The 13,102-nt window shown below is 44.2% G+C and overlaps 2 protein-coding genes across 3 annotated transcripts; both read left to right on the top strand.

Annotated features, from left to right (window-relative positions):
• Positions 1 to 876: 876 nt before the first annotated feature.
• On the top strand, positions 877 to 3,617 carry LOC120044957 (cyclin-dependent kinase 2-associated protein 1). 2 transcript variants are annotated; one of them, XM_038989723.1, is made up of 4 exons: positions 877 to 1,200; positions 2,466 to 2,569; positions 2,711 to 2,837; positions 3,011 to 3,617. In XM_038989723.1, the coding sequence occupies exons 1-4, from the start codon at positions 1,167 to 1,169 to the stop codon at positions 3,076 to 3,078; spliced, it is 333 nt and encodes a 110-aa protein (XP_038845651.1). In that variant the 5' UTR covers positions 877 to 1,166; the 3' UTR covers positions 3,079 to 3,617. The 2 variants fall into 2 exon arrangements, with proteins under 2 accessions (XP_038845651.1, XP_038845650.1); XM_038989722.1 differs by lacking the exon at positions 877 to 1,200 and adding an exon at positions 1,716 to 1,890.
• A 714-nt stretch (positions 3,618 to 4,331) lies between these two features.
• Positions 4,332 to 13,102, top strand: LOC120044217 (M-phase phosphoprotein 9). The gene is made up of 9 exons (XM_038988814.1): positions 4,332 to 4,433; positions 5,245 to 5,525; positions 5,636 to 5,783; positions 6,772 to 6,861; positions 6,939 to 7,790; positions 10,972 to 11,044; positions 11,543 to 11,646; positions 12,260 to 12,376; positions 12,477 to 13,102. Exons 2-9 carry the CDS (start codon positions 5,281 to 5,283, stop codon positions 12,966 to 12,968), a joined length of 2,121 nt encoding a protein of 706 aa, XP_038844742.1. The 5' UTR covers positions 4,332 to 4,433; positions 5,245 to 5,280; the 3' UTR covers positions 12,969 to 13,102.

The following is a 13,102-nucleotide window of genomic DNA, read 5'->3' as shown; positions in this document are numbered from 1 at the left end:
GAGTTTGACACTACTGCCCTAGGTACTTCATGGAATGAGTTTGACACTACTGCCCTAGGTACTTCATGGATATCTAAAACAGGGGTTTCAAACTCATACCATGGAGGGCCTTGTGTCTGCTAGTTTTTGGTTTTTCCTTGTAATTAAGACTTAGACAACCAGGCGAGGGGAGTTTATTACTAATTAGTGACCTTAATTCATCAAGTACAAGGGAGGAGCAAAAACACGCAGACACTCGACCCTCCGTGGAATGAGTTTGTCGCGTGACTCTGGGTTTTTGGGATTGGGCACTTGATCCCTCACTGATTCTGAACTGGAATCTAACCTCGAATCTCTACCAGTCAGCAACATTGCTGCTTGATCTCTGGTACTTTTTATCTGTTTTGTCACTTGAGACAGGATGTACAGGGGCGGAAGACTTTCTAAAAAAAAATTTTTTTTAATAAAGTGACGTAAAAAGCTTGAGTTTAGGATGCTACTTTGCTATACCAATGTGTGTAGTGTAGTCTGGACATAAGAAAACAGTGTTTTGCTTAAATAGCTGTTAACACTTGAAGGATGGCGTAATTTAATCTTTGCACGAGTTGCACTACTGACATGTTGTACAACAAATCTGTATTAAATGATTTAACTGAGTGCAAGATTTCTACCTCTTAATGACCAATAAATACCAAGGATAAAGTTTGAAAACGATCAGATTTTATATCATTCCTCAATACCATTTTCCTCAATCCTTTAAAAAAATGTTTATATCTGTATACTTAATTATCCACGTTTTTTATATGATGTGCTGTACTCCATAATCATCACCAATCATAACAGGTCCCCTCTACTTTGTGGTTTTTAGGCCATCACTTGGGGGTCAATCCCATCCCACAACTTCCATGGGGTAATGACGCTGAAAGCTATGATTGGGCAATAGAACGTGGCCGCTGCCTGTCCACCAATGGTCAAGAGAATGACCGGGTCCTGTACCACAAATTGGAGGGGTTACATCGTATCAGCACGGGCCCAATCACAGCTTTGAGAGAAGACGGGAGAATCTTCAGAAGAGGGGCCTCCAGTGCACGTGTTGTAGTAGATAAGATTTTGTTTGATCTTTATGCTTAATATTTAGGTAAGAGGGAATTTCTAGGAGGGGAAAGTGTGGCCAATTCGAGGCAACAATGGATGCGTCTCCAAGTCCCCAGACAAAGACAGGTAATCTTAAATTGACTTAGTTTTATGTTTTTTTTGGGCTGTGCTATGGTGGTAACAAAGTGTTACGAACAAAAGCAATACTGTTGCACGAGTCGCCACCATCTGACCAACAGTGTAACTGGAAAGGTCTATAGACTTACCCCACGCTCAAGTATCACACGTAAAAGGAGCTTGTATAGGCTAATTATATTATTTATTTTTACTTTATATTGCTTTGTTATATAATTAAGACATATCAATATGAAATATTTGCATAGTCCATTAGGCTAGAAATTCTACAAAAATTTTAGTTCTATGTGGTCTAGAGATGTGTTCTGTGCAGCCGGACAATTTAAAAATATTTTCAATAAAATAAATCCAACATGAATTAGTTACAAAATATGTAATTTAAATAAACTTGAAAGTATTTTTGCTTTTCAAATGTACTGAAAGTTGTGTAAATCGCGTTGGAAGCATTTTCGGTCAGATTATCCGGGATTGTCTATTGTGGTGATAGAATGCATTGTGGGTGTCAATATAAAGTGACGGCCATATTTGCCGGGTGCCGTTGCTGTAAACAAAAAGTGAGAGACAGACGCTTCACTGAATTTGATTTTCGGGTCATTTTATTTCTTTAATTTACAATGTCTCTGGGAATGTCTTACAAACCCAATGTCCACCAGCACATTCCAGGAACTTCTGGGAACCAGGGTAAGGGAACAATATCGGTTAAACTCAACCATCCATCCGTTAAATCGAGTGTTAAATTCGGTCTTTTGGAGAATAACGTTACCTGGAGAAAGACCGTGTCTGTAGTTTCTGTCCAGTTATATATAGGGTCAGATCCTGGGAGCTAGGCTAATTCATATCCGCCATTATTACTAATGTAAAAAAGCCATATCCTCATCTTCATTGGCTATAACGACAGAGGTGGGAAATTCCATATGTTCCGAAAAATAATCTCTGTCGTTCTGTGTCCCATGCCGTCCTGGAGGGAGTCGTTACGTTGTGACAAAAATGTATCACTTTGGCTTCTTTAGTCAGCCCTGTTCCGCTTCCTCCATGATAGTCTCTTGCGGAGCTGTTGATTGATCTGCCAGGGATATTCCTTTATGAACCTTCGAGGACATCTAGTGTTTAACAAGGCTTATTGCATAAAAAACATGCGCACTACAACTGTGGCCATTGTTGGCTATGTGAACATGTAATATGTAGAATTTGTACTATCTGGTGAACGGTAATATCATATTTGACCCTAGATTTGTTTTGTATTTGTTCCCCAACAGTTGGAAACATCCAGTCTCCGTCAGCAGCCAACTTGGCCACGTTGCAGTCCTACAGGCCGCTGGTGAACGACGTTTACGCACCACCCTCCTTGGGCTTCACACAGGTACAGGCATACACCCAAATTGCTTCTTCTAATTTTACAATGCAGGAAATAAAACTGACATTTTAAAACAAATGCTTAGTTACATCGTAGGTAACTCCTTTGGTAAAGTGACTTATTCCTCTCCTGTCCCTGTGTGGTCAGGGATCCAGCAGCAGCCAGGTACCCCAGAGTAAGTATTCAGAGCTGCTGGCCATCATCGAGGAGCTAGGGAAGGAGATCCGGCCCACCTACGCCGGCAGCAAGAGTGCCATGGAGAGAATAAAACGAGGTAATGTGGAAACTTCTGTAGTAATACAATACCTGTATTGTGTGGTAACACAAACAGCATTATCTAGACTACACAATAGTCCTCTACCTACTAACTCTAACTTGGTTAGAGAGTTGTCATTCAGTCGGTGAATGACTGTTGTTCATTTTGGTGTATCCTACTTTTTCCCAAAGGTATCATCCATGCCAGGGGACTGGTGCGGGAGTGCTTGGCAGAGACTGAGAGAAATGCCAGGTCCTAGCTACAGAAGGACTACCCTCTCCTGTAGAAGAACCAATACTCTCACTCACCATGTCAAAGACCACTGCATGGCACATCCTCTAAAAAGAGGAATGGAAAACAAAATAAGGGATGGTTAAAAAGGTCAAGAAAATGTTTCTGAAAGGTTGAGATTTGAGAAAAGGAGGGAAAGGGGACACTAGAATAGAATTCAGAATTTGAAGGATTTGGTTTTCTTCATGCCCTGTTTTGGGGTCACAGTTTCCTGACTTCATATTTAAAATTAATAGTAATTTTTGCATGCAAATGTATGGGTCCACCATGGCCTTCAGTTAATTGTAGACATTGCATGGCTTGTACCGGATTAGACTAGGAGAGGAACACTTTGGTAGATGTTGGTCTGAATTCCAGACCCTTAATGGTTGAACAAGTGAAGGACAGAAACGTGCCAAATACATTGGTTCATTCATGTTGAGGTTCTTTTTTGGGATCAATAATGAAAATGCTGTTACTTGCATCTTTTTATGTATTTATTACTTGTGTAATAAAATGTATTTTCAATACAAATGTCATTGTTTTGAAAAGAATGTGAAAACAAGCCAAGTGGTCTCCTATAACCTTGCTCCTTAGGAGGAAAATACAGATATATCACCCAACGTGAATAGATTAGAAGGTGGCTATTGAGAGTAAGTAGGCAGTCATTGTTAAGTCAAAACTTGTCTTGGTTGAATAGAAGGAATATACTGTAGGATGGACATATCTGGAAAATAGCACGCAGGACCACTGATTTAGGCTCATCTACAGTGATTAATTCCTTGGATATTGCATAACCCAGCAAGATTTAGGCAATAAGCACTGATTGAACTGACCAGTGGTGAACAGCAATACATGATGTAGTCAAGGATAATGAATTAATTTGAAACTTGAACAGTGCCTGAGAGGGACTAGTATTTACCATGAATACGGGATATAACACATTAAGTAGACGTAACTATCAATGTTGGAATCGCAGATAACAATGTAACATTAGCAATTGCACATTTGTAACGTAGTAACAATTTTGTATCCTTGCGCGTTTCATTGGACTTCTACCCTAGCAGCGAATGTGTCACTTCCTACAAGTTCTGCCAATCATGCCCATTGTTGTGTACTGCCATTGTGCATCATAGCCAATCATAAGGCTTGAATAAGAGAGACAGCCAATCAGGTAACTCGTGTTCTATTCCATTCGGCCAATTAGACATTGCGTAATGTTTTGCAGTTGAACATTGTGCTGCAGCACTGCTAGCCCGAGTAAAAACTACATTAGATGCAGTAGACTAGCTGGCTAGTATTGTTGAGAGGAAATATGGGTGAAGTTATGTTACAAGTTAACTGGTAAGTTGATTGTAGCTTTATTTATCATCTAATTCACCTACTTTACACATTAACTATGAATCGATTATGTGCTTATTGCGCGTATAACTAAGGCGCTAGTTTCAATCATTGTCAAGATGTAACGTTTGCTAGCTAACGTTACACGTAAACGTTGATGCCTGCAAACCTGTCAGTTTGGCTAACATGGTTAGCTAGCTAGACAGTAGGATCCAGCCAGCAACCAAACTGGAAACTGGCCAGGCAATCAATAGGTTGATACTGTATTAGCTAGCAGAAGGGTACTAGTTACGATATCCAGGCATATTTCGCTGGATAGCTATGTAACGGGGTTTATTCCCTTATCAAGGAGAGAACAATATTAAATCAAAGCAGCTGGTCGTGTTGACTGTGGAGGTTATGTTGCATGGTCAGTTGTTGTGACATGATGCCATTCATGCAAGCTTCCTTCCCTGTGAGCTATTTAATGGAAGCTATGCCAGCTTATCTGTTTAATGCTGGTTAATGCTCTTGTCAGCTATATATCACAAGGCTTCTCTAAACGGATCCAGGAAGGGTATGCAAGTTATTCTTTGAGTTAATCTGCCCCAGTGAAATTGAAAGTTTTCATCTCACATCACAGCCCTGGTTACTGTCTGTCTGGAGTTTAAAGGGACAGTTCAGCCTGAAATCAATGTTTGTCATATGTTACTTTAGACCTTTCTCCTCTATCTCCCGCAGGTGTTAGACCCTCCCCCTCTATCTCCTTGTAGGTTGAGGGGGAGCTGTCTCCCTCCTTCCACCCATTCATTGACCCTCTCTATCTCCCCTGTAGGTATCAGACTCTTCCCCAGGTCGCAAGCCCATAAGCATGTCCACAGATGACAGTATCTCTGAGGATGTTTCAAGCCTGAGCCACTGCCATGCCGATGCCAACGGGGAAGGGGGCAAGGAGAGTGAGTCCTCAGAGGGCACCTCAGCAGCCTCGGGTCTGGGGCTTGGGTTGGGGCTAGCTGGGCCGGAGGAATGCAAAATCACCTCCAAGACTGCAGGGGGCGCTGTGGATGGGAGAGCTTATGACATGACCCCAGCATGCAGCCTCCCCCAGAAGATCAGGTGTGTGTAGAGAGACCGTGCTCTCTGACTGGAGGTGTCAATGTAGGAGGTATGGAAAGTACAATCCATCCTAATCCCTTGTCCTAACTCCTGTGTGTTGTGTTCTTCAGGAGTCTGTGTCTCAGTACGGAGGAGGCCTTTGGGTCTGGGAAGTGTCTTCCCTTCATCAACCCCTCCTCCCTGGAGACCCTCAGGGCCCTGGTCCAGGAGATACAGAGTAGTGGGGAGACTGACCCGGAGATGTGGAAGGACTGTGAGGTAGGAATGTGTCTGTTTGGCAGTGTTGGTGTGTAACTACAAGATAGGTGGACAACACGGATATATAGGAGACTTTGTATTTAGTGTGGAAGGACTTTCAAGTAGTAATACAGCAACTGATGGAGAAATGTCCATGGCAATTCATTTTTCAGAGAAGTGTGTGTTCTCTCAACTTCTCCCTGTAAAGGGTGACGTTGGGGTTCGCTGGCATTGTCATTATTCTCCTGCAGTGTGTTGGGCAGCCTCATCTCTCCGCTGTCGCTTCTGCTGTTCCTGTGGATCTCAGCTGACAGCACACAAAGATACATACACACAATCGGTCCCCAGACTGCACACATCACACCACTGCAGCTGATCTTTTCAGACACGGGAGATGATTTGTGATGCAGCAGTGCCATCTCATCTCACACACAGAGGAAAGCACACCGGGGAGATGCATAGTACTGTATTCCCCAGCGTTGAATACAGGGATCTTTCTTAATTGTCTTAATGACCTGCCCATGTCTCCTCTTGTTCATTTTTCCTGATCTAAAAGAACACATGCTAGATTTCACTTGTCTAGTTTAGACTATTGTTCTGAAGCCCAGGTCTGGTATTGTACCCTGAAATATGTATATTTTTTACTGCGTATGAATATGCGCAAACAGCAGAGTCTCAAAAAGGGAATCTGAGTTTTTTTAATGGGCTGTAATATCAGGTGCATACCCCCCTCCCTGGGTGCATGGCATAGTACAACGGTTTCCCCTTTTTCACGTCATAACTGGAGCACAGCTGCTTCCGTGTGCGTCTCGCGAACACACAGACCCCAGCTGCGAGCCTAACTCCCAGCTGTCACTATTCTACCCTCCAATCAGAACATTTGACTATTTGCTATATTCATATTCACGCTGAACACACATACCTCCAAGAACAACTCTTCCAATGCTCTGTCTTGTGCTATGGTTTACAGACCTAATGTTGAAGATGTGTACGTGTGTTTGTTGAACAGGGCCGATGGCTGCATCTGTTTCAGCTAGTAGAGAAACAATACCAAGAGCAGATCTTGGCTCAGCAAGAACAGTACCAGTGCCAAATACAGGTCTGTACTACTATACTTGGCCTGTTCTAGAATCCCCGATGATGCCTGTTTACACTGTGATTGTTTTTCTCCTCCAGCTGATTCAGGATGAGATCAAAGCCTTAGTTCAGCTCCAGAACCGCCAGACCAGCACACAGACGCACCACGATTACCCATATACCCCTACTGCTACCACCAACACACAGACACATCACGATTACGCATCTACTCTGTCTACTGTCACACAGACACACCCAGACTACACCTCTTCCCCTCTTGTTACTACCAAGGACTACCCTTCACCCCCCACTTCCAAAGCCAACCACCCCTCAACCTGCACGGACCTTCCCAATGGGAACTCGCCCCTCTCTGCTCCCCTCACCTCCCTCTTTGTCCCCCAACCCATTTTGAGCTCCACCTCCCCTCAACCCCCACCCCCTCGGCCAGGGCCGGTCACCCCAGGAGAGAGGTGTGCTGATGGGGCAGGGACGGTGCTATGCAGTGGGTACGGGACCCTGTCGGCCTGGGGCACAGGGCTGGAGGGGACAGTGACTCCGGGGGGAGCAGAGGAGACAGGCCAGGTGGAAGAGGAGCCTAGCTGGTCCCTTCACTTCCAGGACGACACAGAGATCACTCTGATTGGCCAGGAGGGTCAACAGAGGAGCGCTTCGGCCAATGAGGTGGCTCCTAGAGCCAATCCTAGTCCACCACCTGAGCAGCAGAGAACCTCCAGCCAACCGCTGACGTCCTGGGCTCAAAGACACAGATGCAGCAAACCCAAGAAGAGCAGGGCAGGGCAGGCCCAACATCCCCAGGCCTCCCCCTCACCCCTTCAGGCCCCGTACCTGGGCCAGAGCGACCCTCAGACCTCTTCCCCCCAGGAGCAGCAGCCCGGCTCCAGGAAGAGCCCCAGAGACAGCCCCTTGGACAACACTGACCTCCAGGACCAGGTATGCCTAGCACCGGACGACACACGCCTGTTCCATTAGAATTTTTGTACCTAGATAAAATGATCTTTGGATTACTAGAGTCAGTATAGTGCTCTGGCATTTTGTTATATCACCATGTATTTTGTCTGTGTGTGTCACTGTTATGGAGTGACTTCAGTGCCAACAGAAATTGTATTTGAATTTCGTAATTTAGAATTTGTATTAGGATATTGAATTTGAATGTAATATTTTTGGATGTTTAATGCACAAATTGAATCATTTAATTCATAAATTGAACTTGTATTTCATGATTTGAAACTGAATTCAGTTTGTTTATTTTTATTGAATATTCAAATTCAATATTTATATATTCAGTTTCAATATGGTAGATATTGCATTCATTGACTGTGTATCAAGTTTACAAACCATCATTTCAAGTTAATCAAAGTTTCATATATTCAACTTCTCATATGCATTCAGATTCAGTTCTCTAAATTCAGGTTCAAAACCAGAGACAACATCCTGGTACTTTGCCAGCCAGGAATCAAACGCTCTCTGTGGTAAACAGAAGCTTCTGGTGGATTCTGAATGTGCCATGCTGTATTTATGTTCTTCCTATGAATTTGTCTCTAGCGTTTGAACCGCTTTGCCTATAAACTATTATGACCCCATTGCTGAAAGCTAAGAGACTCTAGAGCATGGATATGCTTTCTGTTCTCCTCTATGATGATCACAGGCCACGCTATAAGGGAGTGTCACAAAAATGATTTGGCCGCCATAAGAATACAGTTGAAGAGCACAGCCATAGTCCTTCTAAGGATAGCCTTTCCACTCTCTATTTAATCTTGCTCTTGTGACTGACTGGGTTCGAACCAGGTCTCCTGCGTGTCACAAGACTGTGTTAGCCCACTTAGATAAAGCACATGGGGATTTGTTTAGGAAGCTAACACAAGTCTTCAAGTCTCCAGCAAGGTTAATCGAACCACCTCGGTTACATTTCACCTCCCTTTGACCTCCTACTCAGAGATCACGGCACCAATATAAGTGACTGGGTTCGAAATCAGGACTACTGCACAACAACCCTTTCTGTGGCATTGTCACGTTCGTCGTATGGAGGAAGAGAGGAGGACCAAGGCGCAGCGTGATATAAATACATTCTTCTTATTTATTTACCGAAACAAAGAACACTAAACACACTATCAAAATAACAAACGAACGTAACGCTATATAATCAATAAGTGCAGACACAGGCAACTTACACATAGACAATAACCCACGAAATACCCAACGGAATATGGCTGCCTAAATATGGTTCCCAATCAGAGACAACGATAAACAGCTGCCTCTAATTGAGAACCAATCTAGGCAACCATAGACATACAAACACCTAGACAAGTAAACACCCCATAAACATACAAAACCCCTAGACAAGCCAAAACACATACATCCCCCATGTCACACCCTGACCTAACCAAAATAATAAAGAAAACAAAGATAACTAAGGTCAGGGCGTGACAGGCATACAGAAGCAGAAGATCTGTGCACCCCATTTAATGAGTGCGACAGAGGTGGTTTGGTGAAAAATAACACCTCAAACTTACACATCTCCAGGTCTCAGGCAATGTTCTCCTCACATAAGCATGGATCACCAAACCAGATGAGTAACTTTGCTGGATCTTGAAGACTTGTATTAGTGTAGCAGATGGGGATCAATGAAACTCACTCCTCAGCCTGAAGTGGCGCCTTTTGCGCAATTGAAGGCCTTTTTCAATAGCGCGGTTGGTTATAACGGTTCATAGCCAAAATGGTTCAAATGCTAGAGCAAAATTCATTGGAAGAAAATAAATTCAATATGCCACTTTGGCTTCAGAAACCCCAATACATTTCTGATTACCACAGTGTGTGTTTGATTCTATTTGTTCTCCTATACCTTTCCCAGCTGAAAAAGTACCAGGATGTTGTCTCTGGTTTTGAATCTGAATTTAGAAAATTGAATCTGAATGCATCTGAAAAGTTGAAAATATGACATTTTGATCAACTTGAAATGATCGTTTATAAACTACAATCTACCATATTGAAATTTAATATATAAATATTGAAATTGAATATTTAATTAAAAATAAATAGCATTTTAAAATTGAATGCAATATTCATTCAATTCAGTTTTAAATCATGAAATACAAGTTCAATTTCTGAATTCAATGTTTCAATTTGTGCATTATAAATAAAAATATGGAATTCAAATAAAATTTCTGTTGGCACTGAAATGGCCTCCATACATTGTCTGCCCTTGTTTAGAAGCATTTAGAAAAGGACTCGACACTGTCTGCCCTGCTTTGGAAGCATTTAGAAAAGGACTCGACACTGTCTGCCCTGCTTTGGAAGCATTTAGAAAAGGACTCGACACTGTCTGCCCTGCTTTGGAAGCATTTAGAAAAGCACTCGACACTGTGTCTGCCCTGCTTTGGAAGCATTTAGAAAAGGACTCGACACTGTCTGCCCTGCTTTGGAAGCATTTAGAAAAGCACTAGACACTGTGTCTGCCCTGCTTTGGAAGCATTTAGAAAAGGACTCGACACTGTCTGCCCTGCTTTGGAAGCATTTAGAAAAGGACTCGACACTGTCTGCCCTGCTTTGGAAGCATTTAGAAAAGGACTCGACACTGTGTCTGCCCTGCTTTGGAAGCATTTAGAAAAGGACTAGACTCTGTGTCTGCCCTGCTGTGGAAGCATTTAGAAAAGGACTCGACACTGTGTCTGCCCTGCTTTGGAAGCATTTAGAAAAGGACTAGACTCTGTCTGCCCTGCTGTGGAAGCATTTAGAAAAGGACTAGACACTGTGTCTGCCCTGCTGTGGAAGCATTTAGAAAAGGACTCGACACTGTGTCTGCCCTGCTGTGGAAGCATTTAGAAAAGCACTAGACACTGTCTGCCCTGCTGTGGAAGCATTTAGAAAAGCACTAGACACTGTGTCTGCCCTGCTGTGGAAGCATTTAGAAAAGGACTAGACACTGTGTCTGCCCTGCTGTGGAAGCATTTAGAAAAGGACTAGACACTGTGTCTGCCCTGCTGTGGAAGCATTTAGAAAAGGACTAGACACTGTGTCTGCCCTGCTTTGGAAGCATTTAGAAAAGGACTAGAGAAAGCTTTGGGTCTTCTTCTCTTCTCTCTCTCCTCTCTTCATTTAATCTCTCTGTTTTCAGCATGGGTGGGCTGCTCCCTCCACCAACTCCTTCCCTCTGAGGAGGAGTGACAGCCTCATGTCTGAGGTCTCGGGTAACAACACAACACACACAGCTCTTTGTATTCTTATTATAATAAGCTGTTTCCGTGTTCCAACACATGGTTTCTGTTTGATCGTTGTAACAAAGGCACGCCACGTTGAATTTAGTTTTTTTTGTTTTTACATATAGCCTACAGTAAACGAAAAATGCTATTTTATTATTTAAAAACATATATTCTAATGTTACTGAAAACCTTCATGAACACAACCAAATGATTATTTTAGAGAGAGAATATATGAAATGTATTAATTACACTGTTAGAATGTTGCAGTCAGAATGACTGCTCGTTATTTTGACGAGTGGCGCCTCGAGGCCCAGCGGTTCTAGTGTTAAACATTGACCTACATACTGAGTGATCTTGTTGAATCACACTGTTGCCTTCGCTGCAACAGTAGTTCTGAAATGCTGTAATTCTAAGTGCTTGTAGTTAGGAAGCAGTATAGGACTGAGGTTGTTATAATGTAGTAAGAGGTGCCTTCTTGTCCTCCAGGTCTGACATACTGGCGTCTGGATGAGAGTGAGCTCTACTGCCCTCTACCTGACAGCTTTGACAGTGGAGCTTACCTCCTGCTGCAGGAGGCCTCTATCAGTCTGGTAGGTGAATGACAAAAGGACAATCCAAACTTGTTCCAACTAAATACAATGTTTTTTTTCATTGTGCTGAAAAAGTTTGTCTCTAAACCATCTGCATTAGGGGAATCCCATAATATGCATTACGAGAAATTTGCAGACCTCAATCCCAAGTGAAAATAAATAGATTGCTCCATCTCTCTCCATTGTGTTAGTTGTTGAGTGTGTCTCTGTCTCCCAGACCTCTCCAGAGTGTGTGTCTCTGTGTCTCCCAGACCTCTCCAGAGTGTGTGTCTCTGTGTCTCCCAGACCTCTCCAGAGTGTGTGTCTCTGTGTCTCCCAGACCTCTCCAGAGTGTGTGTCTCTGTGTCTCCCAGACCTCTCCAGAGTGTGTGTCTCTGTGTCTCCCAGACCTCTCCAGAGTGTGTGTCTCTGTGTCTCCCAGACCTCTCCAGAGTGTGTGTCTCTGTGTCTCCCAGACCTCTCCAGAGTGTGTGTCTCTGTGTCTCCCAGACCTCTCCAGAGTGTGTGTCTCTGTGTCTCCCAGACCTCTCCAGAGTGTGTGTCTCTGTGTCTCCCAGACCTCTCCAGAGTGTGTGTTGTTCTGACAGTGTCTGTGTCTCTCTTCCTCCTCCAGACCTCTCCAGAGGAACAGAAGCTGTCTCTCAGAGAGATCTACCACAACAAGCAGAGAACTGAGACCAAACGCACCGACTGGGACCTCTCTCGCACATGCAGCCCCACATCACCACAGGTATACACACACAGACACACAGACACACAGACACACAGACACACAGACACACAGACACACAGACACTAGCTCTAACTCTCTACTCCTCTCTCTGTTCTAGGTGTTAACTCTAGATCACACTGTTCACCTCCGTCAGTCAGACCGGACCTCCGGCTTCACCTCGCCCTCCCACTTCAGCAGCCCGTCGTACCCCACCCTGCCGCACGTCTACCCCCGCGTTGGCACCCCCTGTACCCCAGTTAGCCCAGACAGCATGGCCGAGGGCAGTGCCAACCCCGGGGACACAGACTGCCCCTCCAATGCCTCTAGCCTCTCTGCCACCGCACCTACCCCAGCCAGGGTAGCCTCTGCTCGGATAAAAGTGGCCCCATCATCCCTTTCTACTTCCAAGCCCCTGGTGCTCCCCAGCAGCCAGCAGTGCAAGGCCTTGGCCACTCAGGCCAGCGAGGACGAGGGGAGCCACACACACACCAGCAACCTGACGAAACTGGCTGTGTCTGGGAAGCACACGCACTCCCACACACTCTCCCGGGGCAACCCTCGTATGGAGAAAGCGGCATCGCTGGAAGACCCTGTGGTCGTCTCTCTGTGAGTGGCCAGAGGCTGGTTATGTTTTTATATATTCAGCCACACTAATATTGTTTATATACCAGAGGAACTAGCAGGAGAATAACCCGTGTAACTGATGCGTACTGAGCAGTAGAATAACCCGTGTAACTGATGCGT

The sequence above is a fragment of the Salvelinus namaycush genome, chromosome 3 (assembly GCF_016432855.1).
Source record: "Salvelinus namaycush isolate Seneca chromosome 3, SaNama_1.0, whole genome shotgun sequence".
Taxonomy (NCBI): Eukaryota; Metazoa; Chordata; class Actinopteri; order Salmoniformes; family Salmonidae; genus Salvelinus; species Salvelinus namaycush.
Note: the sequence above shows the minus strand (reverse complement) of the source record. Positions and strands in the feature narration are given on the sequence as shown.